The following is a 21,364-nucleotide window of genomic DNA, read 5'->3' as shown; positions in this document are numbered from 1 at the left end:
TATATACAAGGGCTAAAGAAGAGTGTAAGAGCGTAAGAAACAAAGTAGTGATCAAGAGAGAGATGAGATCGAGGCGCATTACCAAACTCTTGCCATTCTTGCACGTTCTTCTTGTTCGCTGTCTTAATTCTGTTTCTTCATGTGTTCTCGATCAATACTTTGTCTTCTAAAGAAATTCTGACAATCTCAAGCAACCGAACCATTGTGTCTCCCGGTGATGTCTTCGAGCTTGGTTTCTTAAAGACCACAACAAGCTCTCGAAATGGTGATCGTTGGAATCTTGGGATTTGGTACAAGACAAATCTCTGAGAGAACTTATGTATGGTTGCGAACAGAGACAATCTTCTTTCCAAATCCATTGGAACATTAAATATATTACACTAACCTCGTCCTCCTTGACCATTCTGATATTCCTGTCTTTCTAGTTCCTGGATTGGCAAAACGTTTGCTTAGTGTTTCTTAAATGGTATGGCGTTAAGAGAAATAAGATTATTAAGATAAAAATGGTGCACAAAAGTTTTCCAATTAAACGGAAATATTCTCAACAGAGTGCAAAAATCATATGTGAATAAGATATGATTTTCCGAAATGAGAATGTGGAGATGTCAAGAGAGGCATGTGACATTGGAAGAAGAGGATAGTTCTGAATTTACAAGTAGATATCAATCAAGTAGTGAGATACAAACAGCACAAATGGTGCAGGAGTGTGAAGATTCGACTCAAATACATGAAGCTTGTTTTCTCCCATCAAAGAAATCACAATCATACAGAAATGTTCGAGAGAAATGCATAAAGAGAATGAAAATTGTTTTCTTGTGAACAAACCGGAGAAGAAGAATATCATTGGCATGAAGACGATGGAGTTTCAAAATGAACAATTTGGTGTTGTCACCACAAGAATTGAAGAAATAAGTAGCAAGCTTGGTGTAGAGTGTGGTCGAGAGAAAGGAGACCTAACATACACGCCTGATTCTAACCTTTTTAAAGTTAAAGAACTTGATTAAAAAAAAAGTTATTCTACTTTGCACAAGTAGAAAGAAATTCCAACACAGATGTGATTCAACATCATATAGCGTATGCATTTTTAGTTGTGTTGGACTAGTTCGAATGTATAATGTATAAAAACGTAAAATATTTTTATTGCTCTCGCTTCTTAATTAGCAAAAACAAGTTAGTAAAACAATCAAATTACCAAAAACGCATTGACATATCATCAGCACCAGGGAATATCAATTTAATACTCCAAAGAGACCGGAGCGCCAATGTTGCTCCCAACTCTATGGACACAATCGTTCCATGACTATTTGCTTTTTGGAATACCCTTAGAAGCAAAACTTTTATGCTCATACGAGGTGAATATGAACTTAACCCATACGAGATGACAATCTTTGCCAATCTTCAATACATGATGACAACATTCATCAGTGATTTGCGGAGTCTCAGCGAACATGTTCTTGAAAACCTGACCTCCGCATTTCTTGCCTTGCTTTTCAATGCAAGCGTCAAGAAAATCGAGCTGTTTGTGCGAGTAATGGCTAGCAAGCTCTGTGTCATACTCCATTGCGGGTGAATCAGCCTCTTCAAGTGGAGCTTCATCAGGAGATTCGACGTAAATTTCGAAATCTGAAGTTGGAGAATCGGCCACATCTTCTAGTACCTCGTCTGTATATGGATTGAGTATCTGGGAGAAAGTCGGACGAACCATGTAAAAATTACTATGGACACCATTATTACCATGAGAAGAGACTTTGCCATTTTTTGCTTTTGGTTTTGGATGTAAGATTTTTGTTTCTGTTTGTCAATGTAAGATTGGTGACAAGAAATAAGAGATGTTTTATAAGGTAATCGTTAAGGGTGTTGAATTGATAAAACGTTTATTCATTAATAATTTTATATATGTTATGAACTTCATAAACCTCAACATTTAACTGAAGCGATATAGTCAACACAAACGATGAAACAAAACAAAACTTATTTTTTATTGATTTTAAGTAACGCAAACAGAGAAACAAAAGTCTCGTCTTATGGTTCCAAAGTTTCACAAAACTGTGACATCATCCTTCTCAAATCCCCAACTCAAACATGTACATAGACGCAAGAGAGAGAGAGAGAACATTGTGGTGTGCAATATTGTCTCAATCTAACTCAAAACATGTAAGGAAAGAGAGGGGACAAGACGAGAGAAGGAAGATGTTGAGCTTTGTGATAATGTATGATTCCGGTTTAGATATGACCGGCCCAATTTTGGGAGCTATCGACTCTAGGCATCTTGGTACTCTCTCTCTTAGTCTCAGCGTCAACTTTGAAGGTTGCTCCACACACGTCTCCTGAGCTGTCCACTCTCGGCACTGGCTTCAACTCGTTTTTTGGGTGCTCGAAGCTCCTCAATCCTCCAGACGATGTAAAGAAGCAACCTTTAAATACCAAATAAACAACCATGTAATCATTTAGTCAATTGCCATACAACAATCACACAGACCCATGTAATCTTTCCACTTGATATTTCTATTCAATCAATATAAAATATGTCTAAATTAAAACCCTCGTTGAAATTAGCAAACCCCTAACTGGATCTCTATATATACTACACCTATTAATACATAATAAAGCGGTCAGCACAGTTTTTTTTTTCTGCTGTCGTCTATGCGTTTACCAAACTATAAATAGCTTATACCAATCTTTCTGATGGGTAACTTCAAAAGGGTCAAAATCAAATAAAGTGAAGTTGTTACCTTTAGGGAAAGGACCAAAAGATTTAGCGCAACCTTTCTTCATCATCTCGGTGTTATCAGAAAGAACAAGATGTCCTTCAGCATCATTACCCCAGAAGAATGGCACACTTCCATCAGCGTCCTGCGCACATTGATAACAACGTGCTTACAATATAAAAGCCAACTTAAAAAAACAAGGAGATCAAAAGAAATGGACAAGAATGTTTCCTTACAGCAGCAGAGAAGACGGTTTGCTTAGCACCATCAAAGAGGATAAACGCAAACTTGCCATGGAAATCTCTGACAACTTTGTCCACAGGGTACGGGCCTCGATCACGCAACGTCCTGTAAGCCTCAATCACAATGATGGCCTCGTTCGTGATTTTGCTGAGCCCATACTGTTGCTTCAGAAAAGGAAGATTCTCAATGTGTCCTTGGAAGAGACAGAAAATGTCATCCACCACAGTAAACAATCTGCCAAAATTCAAAAAAAAAAAAAAAAGAAACCAAAATCACATTACCAAACAAATATACAAAAATCATCAACCACAAATTACTCAAAACTAGTGTAGATCAGTTTCAATCATCTTAAATCAGCGATAACATCATCATCATCATCATCATCATCATCATCTAGTGTAAGTTTGTAGAATCTCTATTGCCGTATTCTACCAAGAATCTTTAGTAACAGTTCAAGATCGCAAGCACAAAATAAAAAGTCAATCCAAGTAAAATCACAAGCGCAACGAGGATTAGTGTTATCAATTAGGGATTTCACAAAATAAAAGAGAAGAAGGAGTAGAGATTGACCTAGGAACACGAGGATCAGTGTTATCAAGAGAGTAAGCAACGAATCCAGAAGATCCGAAGTTAAGCGTGACGGAGTTTGGATTCACAGAAGAGAAATGAGTCGCAAGAGATCCATCTTTCAACGCGTAAGCAGACTCGGAAGAGTGTGGACTCTGTAAAGCTTCGGGGCTATTCGCCACCGTCTTCTCGAACACAGCCAGCATTTATTCTCAGTGATTCTCGGGAAAATTCTACAGAAATGATGAGAAGAAAAGAAGACCGGGAAGGGCTATATATAAAGAGAATCTTGTAGGAAGATAAGTTTACGATTTTACCCTTTTGATATGGACACGTGTCTCGTAACGAGTGGATTAGGCAGTTTTGGATATTTTTCTTTCCCATTCTTATGATCAATGAGGATTAGTAAAAATAGACACGTAGTAAATTAGATGGATAATGGTATCTTTAAACGGGTTAATGTTTTTTTTAGTTGGATAAATAGTAAAGCAATTTATAGAAATGTTGTAAGGAACTTTTGGAATGTATTTGATAAATGCGGTGTTTTTATTACAAGGTTTAACGCGTAATTAGGGAGATGATTATGCCTAAGATGGAGGTAATTAATTCATTTTTGGTAACGTATAAAAATTAAAAAAAAAAAAAGAATCAAATGGTACAAATGAGGATATATCAGGATAAGGTTTATAAAACTATAAAAAGTCATGAAAATGACGTGGCGAGTACGTGCACTCAATATTCTTAATTATTTTTGAAAAATTAAATCGAGGGAAAGCACATGGGGGAAACTGATATATATATCCCCTTAATAAATAAATAAAATCAATCCAACGGGTCGATTGGTCACGCGTTTTGATCGATACATGTAACCGACTTAAACTTTATTAAATTATAATTTCGCGTATTTATTAAAGTTGATTTTTTAAAAATTTGGCAGCATATACTATAGCGAACAATTCTTGGTTCACAACTTTCACTTCTCCTTATTTTAGTCAATAAAAATCTAACATGTAATAATATATTTAAGAATATATTCATTCACCTTTTTATAATATTAGAAAACACAATTTATATATATTATTATAAAATTAAAAACTTAAACCGCTTATTTATAAACCCAAATCGATATATAATTTCATTCTAATTATAAAATCTAAATTCTAACTATCTCATTTGTAAACCCAAACCAGCATATAATTTCGTTATACTTGTAAAATCTAAACCTTAACCATCTCATTTGTAAACCCAAACCGACAAATAATTTCGTTTTAATTGTAAAATCTTAATCCTAACCAATTCATTTGTAAACTCAAACCGGCATATAATTTCGTTTAATTGTAAAATCTAAACCCTAACCACTTCATTTATAAACCCAAACCGACATATAATTTTGTTTGAATTGTAAAATCTAAACCAAGTCAATATTTTACTTTCCTTAAAAAACTATACATATTTTTTTTTCTTAATCTGTTTTGCTTTTTAATTTAATTTTGATTTATTTTTTAAAATAAAATAATGTATAGAAGATTATGATTGGTTGAAAAAGAAGAAGTGAGGTTCATCCTAGGAGTGAACCTAAGTATCCCCTATATATTAATAGAGAAGCACTCTCTTGAAAGATGTGTCGCTGCCAGAGAACTCGAGACACATTTAGCAAAACACCCTTAAATCTACTTAATTACATTAATATGCCATTATATTTTCATTAAAAAACAAATAACAGAATAATTATTATTAATTAGATATGTCATCATTTCTCACACAAATTTCGATATCACATATTAAAACTATTACATACTATTTTAAGTCAAAATTTCACTAAAATTTACTTACAAATATACAAGTCAAAGTTATATTATTTTTAAGAAATCAATATAAGTAAAATATTCTAACAAGGTTATAAAAACATATAAAGTTAATAAAAATAAAGAACATATAACTTATTAAACATATAACTTATCATAATAATTTAAATAACAATCTTTTAATAGTATAATTGATTATAATATATATATATATATATATATATATATATATTACCCTTGAATTATCTCCAACTCATTAAAGGAAACTTAATTCCCAATAAATATAGATTTATATATATTCATAAATAAATATAAAAATGACAACAAATTAGGGGATATCATGATGTGTGATTATTTATATATATCTAAGTATGTAAACTAATTAATCTCAACATTTAGTGTGATTATTTATTAAAAATGGAAATATTGATAACCGAATAGGAATATACGTTTTAATTGTACATTAATCTATGTGCTATTAAAAAGGAATGAGACAATAACCCTTATCATTATAGATAAACTTAGTACCCAAAAAAAATCATAATATATTTAAAATGAGTGATTATTAGATTATGAAAAATTGTTATAGTTACTCGATTAACCATAAATATAAAAATTTGATTTTTAAAGAACACAAAAATCTCCTATATATTAATAGAGAAGCACTCTCTTGAAAAAACTGATGTGTCGCCGCCAGAGAGCTCGAGACACATTTAGCAAAACACCCTTAAATTTTCTACTTAATTACATTAACATGCCATTATATTTTCATTAAAAAAACAAATAACTGAATAATTATTATTTAATTAGATATGTCATCAATTGTCACACAAATTGCAATATCACATATTAAAACTAATTAAATAATTACATACTATTTAAGTCAAAATTTCACTAAAATTTACTTACAAATATACAAGTCAAAGTTATATTATTTTTAAGAAATCAATATAAAAATATTGATTTCTTAAAATCAATATAAGCAAAATATTCTAACAAGGTTAAACATATAAAATTAATAAAAATAAAGAACATATAACTTATTAAACATATAACTTAATAACAAAATCATATAAAAAATCTTATTTTTTATGTTAGTATTATTATCATAATAATTTAAATAACAAGCTTTCAATAGTTATTATAATTGATTATAAAAAATATATATTACCTTTGAATTATCTCCAACTCATTAAAGGAAACTTAATTCCCAATAAATATAGATTTATATATATTCATAAATAAATATAAAAATCACAACAAATTAGGGGATATCATGATGTGTAATTATTTATATATATCTAAGTATGTAAACTAATTAATCTCAACATTTAGTGTGATTATTCATTAAAAATGGAAATATTGATAACTTGATAGGAATATATGTTTTAATTGTACATTAATCTATGTGCTATTAAAAAGGAATGAGACAATAACCCTTATCATTATAGATAAACTTAGGGGGGTGTATTCAACTTGATATTTCAAGTGATTTGTGTAAAATTTACAAATCCTATGTTATTCAATCATGGATTTTAAAAAGTCTCCTGAAATCCACTGTTATTGAATTGATGATTTAAAAATCTACCTTAAAATCCACTGTTATTCAAAACAGTTTGTGGATTTGGATTTTAATAATTTTTAGGGATTCTAGAGGATTTGAGAGGATTTATTTAGTTAAAAATACAGAAATCCAAATATCATGATTTTAGGTGAGATTTGAAAGAATTTCACCATAAATCATATCAACTTCCCTAAAATCTATCAGAATTCTAAATTTTCTAAATCCCATAAAATTCTCCAAAATCATGGTTTCAATACACCTCTCTTAGTACCAAAAAAACAATCATAATATATTTAAAATGAGTGATTATTAGATTATGAAAAATTGTTATAGTTACTCGATTAACCATAAATATAAAAATTTGATTTTTAAAGAACACAAAAATAAATATTTCCATAAATTGTATTATATTATAAATATGTTCTTTACCACGTTCACATTACTCTCGGGTGAAATGTATTCTTACACGAATACATTGATTTTGAAATTTCATTAATTTTTTCATAATGATTTTTTTGGTAATAGTCTGTTATTTATAGAAAATATTAACAAACCGACTAACTCAAAAGATTTAAATAGCTTAATCACAAATATTAAATCAATAAATTAGATTGTTACTACCATATAATAAAATTAATTAATTAAACTACCGAGTAATTTAGTATATGTTGTTATGGTTACATAAGAAACATGCAAAATTGTTATGATTACAAAATAAAACGTAAGAGATATGAATTTGATTTTTAAACCACACAAAATGCATGCTGCAATAAATAGTAATATTTTATCAATATTTTCTCGCGCTGGATTAACGGCAGAAACCGTTCAAACCGAACCGATTAACCCGACTTTTACGGTTATCGGCGAGAACCGAAGTGATCTTGCCAAACCGAACGGCGCAATTGATTTGGTGATTCGGATATCGGTTCGGTAATCGGACCGATCGGTTTATCCACATCTATACCGGAGCCATATATAAATAAGTAAATAACCTAACCCTAAGTTTAACCCGTGTCTCACTTTGTCTCCTTCGTCTCTGCCTCATTGGCGATTCCGACAATGGCGATTCCGACAAAGTTGTAACAGTTCATCAGTTCAGCCATCTTTTCCGATCAATTTTCTCATTGCGTCTCTTCTCCTTCTTCAATTATACATCTTCTCAGTCTTAAACTCGCCGATTACAACCTCAATTAACCGCAACCATAGAGGTCAGATCTTTGTTTCATCTTTCTCTGTTCTTCTAGGATTTGTTTGATTCTTTATTTGATTATTTCTGATTTGGAGTCGAAAATATGTGTAGAGTCGATTTCATAAATTTAGGGTTTAGGTTTCAATTTTACTTTTTTTAGGGTTCTTGTAATTTGTTTGATTCTTTATTAATCTGTTTGCGAGTCGAAATATGTGAAGAGAAATTGAAACCTAAACCCTAAATTTATGAAATCGAATTGTTTTGTTATACTTTGTTTAGGGTTCTTGTAATTGGTTTGATTCTTTATTAATCTGTTTGGGAGTCGAAATATGTGAAGAGAAATTGAAACCTAAACCCTAAATTTATGAAATCGAATTCAGGGTTTAGGTTTCAATTGTTTTGTTATACTTTGTTTAGGTTTCCTGTAATTTGTTTGATTCGTTTAGGATTAGCAAGCTTTACTGGTTTTAGTAGTTAAGTTGAATCGATATTGGGACATTTTACTATCTAGGTTAGGGTTTGGTTTAATTGTAAACTTTAAGTGTCGAATACTCGAATGTGAAGCTGAGCTAATGTGAGGTTTTGTGTAATGAATTTGTAGATGTCTGACGAGAGGGAACCTACACTTTAACCCGAACAACATGGCACAAATGTTGAAACTGGGAAGAAACGTCCGAGAACTCCCTCTGGTGCTGATAAGCCACCCAAGCCTCGGAAGAAGTATGCAAAGAGAGCTCCAGTTTGGGAACATTTCATTCAAAGAGATGAAGAATCTACTAAGAGCTACTGTAAGTATTGTGGAGCAGAGATTGCTTGTGATTCAAAGACAGTGGGTACTAGCCCGATGATAGGTCATATTGCTAGATGCAAACAGTACAAGGATTGGGTAGAAAAAGAGAAGCAGCAGGTTCTAAGTAGTGATAACAAGGGGAACTTGAAGGTGATTAACTATGATCCGCATCTGTTTAGGAAATCAGTTAATGAGATGGTAGTCGTCAATAAATTGCCTTTGTCATTTGTAGAAGCTGAGGGTTGGAAGCGGTTTCGCTTCAATATATTGCTGATGTATAAGCCATTTTCTAGAAGGACTTGCAGTAAAGACATTGTTGGGATGTATCTGGAAGAGAAGGCAGCGTTGAAGCACTTGTTTGCGATAGAGAAACAAAGGGTTTCACTAACGACAGATATATGGACGTGTCCTACAACTTCCTACAGCTACATGGTGATCACAGGTCACTGGATCAATATTGAGTGGGAGTTGCAGAAGAGAATCCTTAGCTTCAAACCAATTACCGATCATAAAGGAGACACCATAGCAGGGCAGTTGATGGACTGCTTAGATGATTGGGGGATTGAGAAGGTATTTACGGTTACTGTTGATAATGCAAAGAACAACGACAAGGCTTTGGATACTTTCAAGGATGCGTTACGGCTGAGAGGAGGAGAATCATTAGTTGCAGATGGTGAGTATTTACATATGCGTTGCTGTTCACATATCCTCAATCTTATTGTTGGAGATGGTTTAAAGAAAGCAAAGCATCATGTTATTGCTGTTAGGAACGCGGTGAAGTATGTCCGGTCATCTTTCACTAGGCTTAAATCTTTTGGATTGAGATGTGACACAGGAAAGTTGTGTAGAGGCAGTTTGCCATTAGATGTTGTCACATGCTGGAACTCAACATATCTGATGTTGAATTCTGCTTTGAAGCTGAGGGTGGCTTTTGAAAAGATGGAAGTTTAGGATAAGTTGTATTGCGATTACTTTGACGAAGAGGATGAGAAGACAAAGATGAAACGAGTTGGGCCACCAACTTCTTCTGACTGGGAGGAAATATCACGGTTAGTGAAGTTTCTGAAAATATTTTACCGGTGTACTCTGACATTCAGTGCTTCTAATTCAGTAACTTCCTCTTTATGTTACAATGAAATTGTTGACATTGAGAAGAATCTAATGAGTAAGTGTACCAGTCCTGACGAGGAGATTAGAAAGCAAGCTCATGTCATGAGAGATAAGTTTGAGAAGTATTGGGATGGACTAAACAACATGAACCCTTTAGTCATTGTGGCCAGTGTATTCTATCCTCGAAACAAGATGAAGTTTGCTTCCCTTTGCTTTGACCAGTTGTATGGTAAGGACACCATAGAGAGTAGGCACCTCAATGCCAAAGTTTCAAACGTACTCTCGAAACTGTATGATCATTACAGTTTCGAGCTGAGCAAACCAGCCGCTCTCGAAGATTTTACAGATTCGCAAGTACGGCCTGAAAACTTTGAGATTTCAGATGATGAAGATGATTGTGAGGGGATACTAGCAATATTTCATAAGGTGGTTGGATCGAGTAGTAGTGAAGATAACTGCAATGAGTTGCAAATGTATCTAACAGAAAAACCTAAGCCAAGAGTAGAAAACAAGTTGGGGATGTGTTTCGATGTTCTCAGTTGGTGGAGGCGGCATTGCTGTAAGTTTCCAATCTTGTCAGAAATGGCTAGAGATGTTCTAGCCATTCAAGCCTCATCTGTTGCTTCAGAGTCAGCCTTTAGTACGAGTGGGAGGGTGTTAGATTCGTATCAGAGTTCTTTAACTCCTTACATGGTTGAGGTTTTGTTGTGCACCCAACAATGGTTAAAGTGTTCCTATAAAGTTGAAGCAGCAGTTGCAAACTTGGCCCAAATGTTGGAAGAAGTTGAATTTTTTGAGTCTCTTGGTAAGTTTATCTTTTCTCTTTACTCTTTATTAATCATTTCAAATCTTTTCATAACTATAAGTCTATAACTAATCTCTTCCCTTTTGTTTTCTTGTGTAGATTCTAGAAATTCAATGGTTGCAATTCCATGATTCTTCATATCATGGCAGGTATGATTTGGTTCTCCTAAACTTTATATATTGTCAAGTTTTGATTCTGTTTTTGATTTATATTGTCAAGTCTTTCTTATGATGTTCATAGGTAGGTAGGAAGCTGCACTTTTGTCCTTTTTGATGCGGAAAGCAGCCTTAACAATGGATCGGATAGTGCATACTTTGAAGCTGTGTTTTTGTCCTTTTTGACGCGGAAAGCAGCTGTAACAATACTGACCTTGAAGCCGCCCTTTTGAGAACCTTTTGATGTAGATTAACAGCCTTTTTCTGATGACTTTATGTAATGGTTTGTTATTAAAGTAGCTTACCAGCTTCTGTAATTGTGTGTAATGGTCTGTACTGGTTTGTACTAGTAGCTTTAAGCTCACAACACAACTTTAAGCTGCCAGTACAGAAACTTAACAGCTTATGTATGTTGTACTTACGAAAATGTCTTATTCGGGTTAAATAAACCGAATTTGCTAAAGGTTTCGGTTGTTCTCGGAAGACAAATAAAATCAGGTAACCGACCCGTTTAACCCGACTACCGACCTACCCGAATCGAATTTAATTTCGGGTCTATTCGGTAAAAATTTTAAATAACTGAATATTGGGCTAACCGAACAACCCGACCCGAAAAACCCGAATTCGTCGAACGCCCAGGGCGAATATTTTCTCTTACATATTTAAAAATTTCACGGGTGAAACATATTTTTTACACGAAAAAAGAAGCTTTGAATAAATAAATAAAAAACTTTAGTTACATATTATGTTTGACACAAACAAATATTGGTTCTAGAATAGTAATTTTACTTATAATAATTTTCTTTAAATCGATTATAGTGCGAGATGTTACCTAGTTTTTCTAGTATAGCTATGAGTGTATGACTATGAGCCTATGATCAAAAGTTTTAAATTTGTCTACATATGTAAAAACACTTTTATGGTTCGAGCTAGGTCTGGATTCTGCATATTTGGAATTAATTTCGGTTCGTTTCTATTCGGTTCTGATTTTTTTGGATTTTGGAGTCGGTTTGGTTCGGTTCTGATTCGGATTTGGTTCTAAATCTAAGATTTTTTCAGATGTTTTCCGGTTTGGTTACAGGTACAGAGTTTTTCATATCTATTTGGACTTCGGAAATTTTCAATTTTCGATTTGATCTTTTTGGTTCGCTTATAATTCAATACTTTTGGTTCGATTAATTTGCGTACCAAAAGTTTGTGGCTAGTAACATCTTTGAACAAATCAATCAGTGGCGTGAAATGTGGCCGAGTAAGTCTGTGGGCTTTTACCTTGGCCCAACCAAATTATTTGACTTTTTTAAGCTGCCATCTCTTAAAATGGTTGACGATCGTTCAACAAAAAAAAGATAGTATTCAAAACATAACTACAATTATTTGCTACATTTTGCATCTGTTTGTGTTTGTCTGATACGTATTGATGAAACTTCAAGATATATATGGTTAAAGGCAGAACTAAATAAAATCGAAAGTAATTGTATTTCTTCTATGGATACTACAAAAGAAATTCAGTGGTTTTGTATTATTGATGTTATCGTCTAATCAACTATTATTTAAACTTGGTGTGTAATTTGTAGACACCAACAAAAACACTTTTCAAAATATTGATATAGCCCCTCAAATCATTTGTATTAGTGTCTTTTTCGTATCAGAATTTTGATTTAAGTTTAATAATAGTGGCAGCGATAAGCATGTGCAAGGAGTACATTTGCACTATGACAATTTTAAATTTACATAAAACATAATGTAATTTAAAGTCTAAAAAAAAATCTATACTAATGAAAAGTATTAGTTATGAGCTCCTAAGCCCGTCTATATAGAATTTTAAAAAACCAATGAAAATTTAACATATCACTCATTAACATTTTATACAATTTCCAGAATTTTCTATATTAAGAATTATTTTAAACAATTTATCATGATTTGACATGTCATTCATTAATATTTTTTAAATATACATAATTTTTTAGAAAAAAGAAAATTTTAAATTTATGGAAATCAAAGAACTAAACACAATATCCCACATCGGCTAGAAATTTTTTAGACAATTGTTCAGAACCAGTATAAATAAGATTAATATGCTTCCAACAACGAATGAGCAAGAAAGCTTGATTTATCAAGCGTCCAAGTTTAAAAGTTTTATTTGGTTTGATCTGGTTTTTTATTTGATCAAATTAAAACTTTAAACAGTTTCAAAAAAATATTATAATATTCAAAAAATTTAAAATTTTAAATATTATAAATATTGAAACTTTAAAAAATTCTTAGCTTTTAAAAAGTTTTTAAATATTATAATTTTTAAATTTTAAAAGTTTAAAATATTATAAATATTGATGCAAAACATAAATTATCTTATTTATCTACATTTGTGCTTTTTATTTCTTATGAGCTGTAAAACATATTTTTGTGTATGATTTTATAGATGAGTTGATATTCTTTCGTTAATTTTTTTATTTTTGGCTCTAAGGAAGAAGAATTGACATCGCAAGAACTTAATTTGATGTTTGAGTCAAATTTTGAGGTTTAAAGAAGAAATATGGACGACAAACACACATGTTTTACAAATTAAAAAACAACCAATGAAAATTTAACATATCACTTATTAACATTTTATACAATTTCCAAAATTTTCTATATTAAGAATTATTTTTAAAAACCTATCATGATTTGACATGTCATTCATTAACATTTTTTAAATATACAGAATTTTTTAGAAAAAGGAAAATTTAAAATTTATGGAAATCAAAGAACTAAGCACAATATCCCACATCGGCTAGAAATTTTTTAAACAATGGTTCAGAACCAGTATAAATAAGATTAATATGCTTCCAACAACGAATGAGCAGGAAAACTTGATTTATCAGGCGTCCAAGTTTAAAAGTTTTATTTGGTTTGATCTGGTTTTTTATTTGATCAAATTAAAACTTTAAACAATTTCTAAAAAATATTATAATATTTAAATTTTTTAAAAGTTTAAATATTATAAATATTGAAACTTTAAAAAATTCTTAGCTTTTAAAAAGTTTTTAAATATTATAAGTTTTAAATTTTAAAAGTTTAAAATATTATAAATATTGAAAATTTTTAAAATGTTCAAATTTATATTTCGAAACCTTTTATAAGTTTAAAAAATTAGAAATATTGATGCAAAACATAAATTATCTTATTTATCTAAATTTGTGTTTTTTATTTCTTATGAGCTGTAAAACATATTTTTGTGAATGATTTTATAGACGAGCTGATATTCTTTCATTATTTTTTTAATTTTGGGTCTAAGGAAGAAGGATTGACATCGCAAGACCTTAATTTGATGTTTGAGTCAAATTTTGAGGTTTAAAGAAGAAAGATGGACGACAAACACACATGTTTTATTAGCTATACATAGGCATGACCAGGGTTACGGTTGTCACGGTTAAGGTTTATTAACCATCGGTTATGGTTAGAAATTTTTGTAACCTTAACCAGAACCGTTTAACAAACGGTTAAACGGTTACGTTTAAATACGGTTACGGTTCAAGCGGTTACTGTTATATACGGTTACGGTTATTTGATAATATGATACGGTTGATATTATTTGATGATATAATATAATTGATATTATTTATTTATAATTAATATGTTCTTATAGTGTACTCATATTTCTAGATATCATATGATTCATATTAAATAAATAATTATTAGTATATTTTATTATGTTTTTAAAATATTATAAACCAAGTAAGAATTTTGGTTTGAGAAGTTTCTAAACGCGTGAATCTAAAACCAAATAAGTATATGTATAAAATTGTCAATAATTGGGTGCATGTGTTGACTATGCTGGTAATCATGAATTTCACTAATTTTATGAGAAAATAAATGATTTTGTTCTTGGAGTTTGATGGGTTAACAAGTTGTGTGGTAGTTTAAAAAAATGTTTTTCAGTGGAAGAATGTGAAGAAGTTGACGAGGAAGAAGAAAAAAAAGAGTATAACAAAGAACCAAATTATAAAAGTTACGATGAAAATTAATACAAAATTTGACAATGAAAATGACAAGAAAGAATAAGAAGAATAAGAAAACATTGAATAAAAAACACGAAAACATAGGTGGTAGCGATCAATTAAATATGAAAACGAGTTAAATTCATGATTATAAAATTGTTTCGTTTTTCTGGTGGTCAAAGAAAATGGTTTAAGATATGTGATGTCATCAGTTTGATTTGCCTCGCCTGGACGTCAAATTAAATTTATGATCCTTTTTATCAGATTTAATTTTATAACACAACTGATTTTCATATTTTAAAAAATTGTGTATCTGAAATTTAATTTTTTCTTATGAAATAATATTTTATTACCGTAATCAATCATATATAATTTTTATCAAAATATACCAAATAAATTCACGCGTAGCGTAGGTTCAAAACCTAGTTTTAAAAATAATTATATATAATTAATGTCCATTTTAAAAACAAAATTGAACAGAGACGGTAACTTTTTTGGTTATTTTTAAGTCGGCCCTAATATGCATGTGTAAGTTATTGTAGATGAGATTGCTAGAACGTAACCTAGTGGTTTTTGTATATACTATTGTGCATATGAAATCAATTATAAATGAAAACATAAGAACTCCCAAAATACTTTAATTTTAATAAAGCTCTATCAAACATTCCCCTAATCACACATCTCTTCACTTAACACAAAACCCTTCCAGATTCCTTCACTATCCGTTTCCATTTCATCTCCTTCTTGTCCTTGATCCTCCAATGAAGCTATGTGAAGCTCATCGCCATAAGCAAACACACCTCTATATTGATCAGCAGTATCATTAAGATACTCTTCCGGCTCAGCTTTAACAATCGTTTCATGAACCTCTTTCCTTCGCTCTCGATTCTTGAATCCTTGCATCTTACGTTTCCTTGAGCCCTTAAAAAAACTAGGTTTTTCTTAATCTTTTTAAGCAAGAAATCCATCATCATTTCTTGCTTCACTTCTGTGACTTTCAGTTTCTCTTCCATCGAATGAAGATATGTCTTCATGGTTTCTTGTTTTCGTCTCAGTCTCTCAAGTTCTAATACTAGAGCTACTCTGTCACTTCTCAGCTCCTCAATCTCTCCTTCTGGTCCAATTCTCCCGCCTTTTAGTGACTGTGTGTGTGTTTGAGATGATGAAGTCTTTCTTCTCTTGATGTTCTTAAGAAGATTTCTCTGTCCCTTCAGAAAATACTCATTTGAAAACTCCCATCTCTCTGTATTAACCTTCTTAAACCCCTACATATAAGTGAAACAAACATTTAGTTTTCTAATGAAGATCCAAAGAACCAAGACCAAAATTCTAAGAAGTTACACACATAAGTATTGAGCTGTCTAACAAAGCTGGAGAAATTGTTGTGCTTAAAGCATCTAGGGAGACAAATTAGGGCGAAAGTCTCTGGTTCCCAAATGATGAAGCTGTTGTTGTCTCTGCTCCATGAAACTATGTTGTTTGTGCTTGAATCCTCCACTATGTTGTATGTTTTCGTCAAGAAAGCAGTTGGTCTTGTTTCTCCGAGACCCTCTAATGGAACTGGAATATTAAATTCCATTTGGTGAACCAAAAAAAACAATGGGACTTGGGGCGGATGAATAAAAAGGAGAGAAGAGAATAGTTGTAATGGTCAGCTGAAGCTTGAGGATGCTTTTATGCTGTCTATATTTTGGGGGTTTAGGTGTTTTTTGGATTAGATATGTTTTGCTTTTAGACTTTTGTGGATAAGTCTATTTATTATTAGTTCTACTTTGATGTGGACAAAGTCGATTTGCCAGAAATGGAAATGAGAGAGTTATAGTGGCATATAATCATTGGAGGTTGCTACTTTTGTGTGTGTTTTGTTGTCATTTATCCAAATAAGTTAGCATAAAAATCAAAGTTCTAGAATTTTGAGTAGTTATTACAAATTGAGTTAATTAAAGGGATTGCCATGAACAGTGAATTTTTTTTAGGAAAATGCCACATTTCCCGTAATTTTCCTGGGATGCCACATCCCTGATCCGAAAAGACTGATTTGCCCCGTGAGATTACTTGCACACGCCCACACGCGAGTGAGATAGGAAACCATGGCATCGGAATTATTATTCAAAAATGTTGTTTACTGTAATTATTTTTCAAAAAAAAAACCGCCTGGACAAACTCCTCGGCTTCCTCTATCCTCTCTCCTCCACTGTACCAATACCTTCTTCTTCATTAAGGGTTTTCTGTTCATAATTTCATTCTATCCCCGAGTAGCCGCCGCTTAACCATTATGGTCTCCGATTGCCCAGACGCTATAGTTTCGAACTCGCCGAAAACGTCGACAACTGATGATTCCGCGCCTTCCAACCCAGACGGCGGCGTATCAGTAAATGACCATGTCGAATTTCGGTATGTTTAACTCCCGATTAGTGGGTAACTCCTCGTATTTCCGAGATTCATAGATCTAATCGTGTTCTCCAAAATTTGTGATATGTAGATCGATTACTGAAAGTTCAAAGTTGGATGACAACCACATCGGCGGGGCGCTAACCCTGTCGGAAATTCCCACTTGTAAGTATTCCCGCTTAATTGTTATTAGTTGTCCATTGTTAACTTCCTCGCAAACGTGTCTATTGGTTTCCGGTAGACATATGTTGCTTACTTTTCTAGAGACATTAATAGTAGACAATTCTTCATAAGATATAACTTGTCCATCGTTAAATTTTCATTCCGAGCCTAAGTTGTCCATTGTATATATAAGTTGTTGACCGGTTTGTTGTCCATTGATAAATTGTTATCGATATGAAAAACTCGTCCATTGTTTATTGGTAGAGACATATATAATGCCAGTTGTCCATTCACAAATTGTTATATATTGTTTCAATCAGTTTTATTTATTTGATCAAATGGGAAACAGGTCATCAGTTAACACGGTGGACCAGTCACCCCAGAAAGAAGCCGCTGTTGACACTGATATCCTACCTCCTCGGCTATTCTCCACAGATCGGTATCCTGTCAAAGGTCGTATCAACTCCTACTCCAAGCCAGAGTATCTGCTTGATATTGTTGAAATATTAGATGGTTATGATGAGTTCAAGTGGTTAAAAGAATCTTGCTTTGGCCGATTGTTCGAACTCCCAGTGAGGAAGAGCTCGTTGTCTGGGAAACTTGTCCACCAATTCCTATGTCGGTCTCTGGTAACTAACATAAAACAAAAGTTGTGGTTTGTATTCGGTGGTCATCCCATCCGGTTTTCGTTGAGAGAGTTTGGTATCATCACCGGACTCAATTGCGGTCAATTCCCTTCTCAAGAAACTCTTTCTAAGTTGCAGAATCCTGCCGAAGGGGAAGAACATTATTATCACAGTCTTATAGGACCGAAAAAGTTATATAGTATACAATCTATTGTTAACATGTTGAAGCTTGACAATAGGTTACCTAAAGCTAAAAGAATGCATGGGGATAGAAGGATACGATTGGCTCTTATTGTCATAGTGGAAGGTATATTAGTATGCGACTCTTCTAATGTCAGAGCCTCGATGAGAGTTGCAGAGATGATTAAAGATGTCGAAGCCTTTGTTAAATATCCATGGGGGCGGTTGTCATTTTTGAAGACGTTAGAGAAGGTCAAAGTCGATGACAAAGTTGATAGTGTATCGAAGCTCGTTGATAAATTAAACCAGTCCCATACAGCAACTCACGGATTCACACTTGCTTTCCAGTTTCTGATTCTGCATGCCATTCCCCTATTGGAGCAATACCTACCTGACTCATCAATACCTACCTGACTCATGTGATGAGCAAACATTTACTGATTGGTATGTACTACATTTGACTAAACTTAAAACCTTTCACAATGCAAACATCCTCCGAACTGAGCAACACTCGGATGTAAGTTCTTTGTGCCTATTCCTATTGTCTATTTTTTTTTGTTGTCAAACAATACTATTAGTTGTCAAACAATACTATTAGTTGTCTAACCGTTACTCAATCTTTGCCGTAGCTTGATGTTGAGAACATTTTAAATGGTGATGATGAAGCGGACATCCAAGACTACTCCTGGGGTGAAGATGAGATGCATGACGTCGGAGTCGAGTACATGTGTAAGAAGCTTAAAGATGGTCATATATTTAGAAAGGAAGACTGGCATGGTGGTGACGCACATCTACCATTCTTAACGGCGATGGATCCTCATGAGAATGCAAAGAAAACAGTCGTAAAAGAAAAAAAAACGACTTCCAAAACCCAAACCGATGGTAAAAGTAAAAGCTCAATCTCTGCCGAAGCGAAAACCAACCGTACAAGGTAAGACTCGTGTAGGAGAGGGATACGAGTCTCATGTGGATCGTCTCACTTCCGCATCTCTACTTGAGGAAGTAGATCGCAGAATTAACAAACATACGTCGAAGATACAGTTAATGTTGTCCGTTGAGAGGGCTGGTATGAGAGACGAAATTGTTGATGATGTTCTCAAAACTCTCCGGGAAAAAGGAGTGTTTGATAGAAGTATAAAGCATTCAGATTTGATGGAGCATATCAACAAGTCATCTTGGTCTGTCGGTGCGAGCGGTTCTACACAGGTAAGTGCATCCATTTCTTTACAACATTTACTGTAACGTTTCATACTTTACTAAAACAACACTTTATTTCAACAGCCAACTGGAGGAGGGCCTAATAAAGATTGGTCTTGCTTTATGCCTGGTATTCCAGAGATTCTCAAGAAAATTAACATATATGAAGACGATCAGGTTATCGCCCACTACTTATTTCCCTATTAATAATGAACCCCCAACAGTCAAAGTTACCTAATTATGTTATTCAATTTATCAGGCTAGGAGTCATGATATCTTGACAACTACGAAGACATCCGGGGAAGAGGAAGATGAAAGTGGTAGTGAATCGAAAGACGGGGCTGAGGAGGATAGTGGCAGTGAATCTGATGGAGAAGTTGGTCTTGGGAATGATGTGGTTGTTGTTGGTAGTGAATCCAAAGATTGTTCTGATCAGGATGGCGATGATGGCAACAATGTTAGGGACGATGGGGAGGATGAGGGGAAGGAAGAATTAGATGACGATAATGAAGAGAGAGAGGAAGATGATCAGTATGGGGATCCAGAGATTGAAGATGAGGAGAAGGAAGAATTAGATGATGGAAAGGACGAGGAAGAAGTAGATGATCAAGAGGAGGAAGAAGTAGATGATCAGGAGGAGGAAAGATTAGATGATCATCGGGAGGAAGAAGTAGATGGTTTTGATGAGGAAAGATTATATGATCATCGTGAGGAAGAAGTAGATGATTTTCATAATCAATCTGTCCAGTATGATGGAGGTTTACAAATTGTTGAATATATGGACTCTGGTATATTGGACGGGAAAAAATTGCTTAAGGCTGAGGTAAATTATGCCAATGTCCGTGTTAAGTTAATTTTCAATCAAATGTTATTAATTTTTAATATTTTGTACAGGAAAGTAGTACAATCCATACGAAGAAATGATGTCGGGAGGCTGCAGATGATGATCAAACTCCATTTCCCCCAATCCCTACGAAGAGGCTGAGGACTAAGCCTAGAAGGTTTGGCCAGTGTTCATCTTCTTCGAAAAAAAGGAAGGCAGTAGAAAGAGAATCTGAAGTGCAAGTATACATGCCTTTCCGGCCTGTGTCCACCTCTCTCAGAACAAAATTCTTAACAAAGCTGAAGTCTTATAGGAAAAAGTAAGTTAAGTTTTAAATATTATTCTCTTTTATACATTTTATTGTCTAAATTGATCTTTAAATGTTGTCTTCTCTATAACCAAATCTGATTTTTAAATATTTGTCAAAAAATATATTATTGATGGCCATCGAGAGAAGAGGGACTTTTTCCAAATCATATACACCCACTAAATGGGTGGACTCGCCTGTGAGTACATTCTAAACTTTATCTTACTTTTCCGAGAGCAATCATAAACATTATCACTAATTACATATTTTCCTATTACCACAGCATATCGAAGCAATGCTGAGCATAATGTGGAGGAGAGTAGGTGAGTCTCTCCTAAAGGATCAGATCAGTGTTTTGGATACCTCGTATTATCAGAGGCTGGCTGATGATTATGCTAGGTTTCAAAAGATAAAGAAGAAAGCTTCTTTCAAATGGAACAGTATGATCAAGAACTATGTTAAAGGTCTAGTCCCCAGTCGTTCCGCCAAATTGGGATGGTACACTGATGTTGATACTGTTTACGTACCACTGAATTCGGGAAAGAGGCATTGGGTAGCTGCTGTTATAAAGTTGAAGTTGGGAAAAGTATTGATCTTAGATCCGCTCATCGTAAACAATGACTACCGTAGATTGCCATGATTGCTGAAACCCTTGCTTGCAATGCTACCTATGATTATTAGGGAATTTGCAAACACGGATGGTATTCACTGCACTCTCCCTCACGCATTCACTTTTGAGAGGCTAGTCGATGTCTACCAGAACGA

General features: G+C 33.3%; 3 protein-coding genes across 3 annotated transcripts; all 3 read right to left on the bottom strand.

The window, feature by feature from the left end:
• LOC104728616 lies at positions 1,239–1,863 on the bottom strand. Its single transcript, XM_019232193.1, has one exon. The coding sequence runs from the start codon at positions 1,703–1,705 to the stop codon at positions 1,301–1,303; it is 405 nt and encodes a 134-aa protein (XP_019087738.1). The 5' UTR covers positions 1,706–1,863; the 3' UTR covers positions 1,239–1,300.
• LOC104725074 (stem-specific protein TSJT1) lies at positions 1,956–3,771 on the bottom strand. The gene is made up of 4 exons (XM_010443678.2): positions 3,522–3,771; positions 2,945–3,185; positions 2,733–2,853; positions 1,956–2,414 (listed from the first exon to the last, which is right to left on the bottom strand). The coding sequence occupies exons 1-4, from the start codon at positions 3,722–3,724 to the stop codon at positions 2,224–2,226; spliced, it is 756 nt and encodes a 251-aa protein (XP_010441980.1). The 5' UTR covers positions 3,725–3,771; the 3' UTR covers positions 1,956–2,223.
• LOC104728615 (heat stress transcription factor A-6a-like) lies at positions 15,583–16,537 on the bottom strand. The gene is given in 3 exon segments (XM_010447577.2): positions 15,583–15,852; positions 15,855–16,178; positions 16,259–16,537. Coding segments are annotated over 3 exon segments (828 nt in total). The 5' UTR covers positions 16,493–16,537.

This window comes from Camelina sativa, chromosome 11 (genome assembly GCF_000633955.1).
Source record: "Camelina sativa cultivar DH55 chromosome 11, Cs, whole genome shotgun sequence".
Lineage (NCBI taxonomy): Eukaryota > Viridiplantae > Streptophyta > Magnoliopsida > Brassicales > Brassicaceae > Camelina > Camelina sativa.
Note: the sequence above shows the minus strand (reverse complement) of the source record. Positions and strands in the feature narration are given on the sequence as shown.

Excerpts from the sequence above, each read along its gene's own strand:
- LOC104728616 (XM_019232193.1), bottom strand. The coding sequence starts at position 1,705 with ATGGTTCGTCCGACTTTCTCCCAGATACTCAATCCATATACAGACGAG.
- LOC104725074 (XM_010443678.2), bottom strand. The coding sequence starts at position 3,724 with ATGCTGGCTGTGTTCGAGAAGACGGTGGCGAATAGCCCCGAAGCTTTA. Across the intron at positions 3,186-3,521 it reads ACTGATCCTCGTGTTCCTAG|ATTGTTTACTGTGGTGGATG; the intron begins GTCAATCTCTAC and ends GAATTTTGGCAG. Across the intron at positions 2,415-2,732 it reads TTTTGGTCCTTTCCCTAAAG|GTTGCTTCTTTACATCGTCT; the intron begins GTAACAACTTCA and ends TGGTATTTAAAG.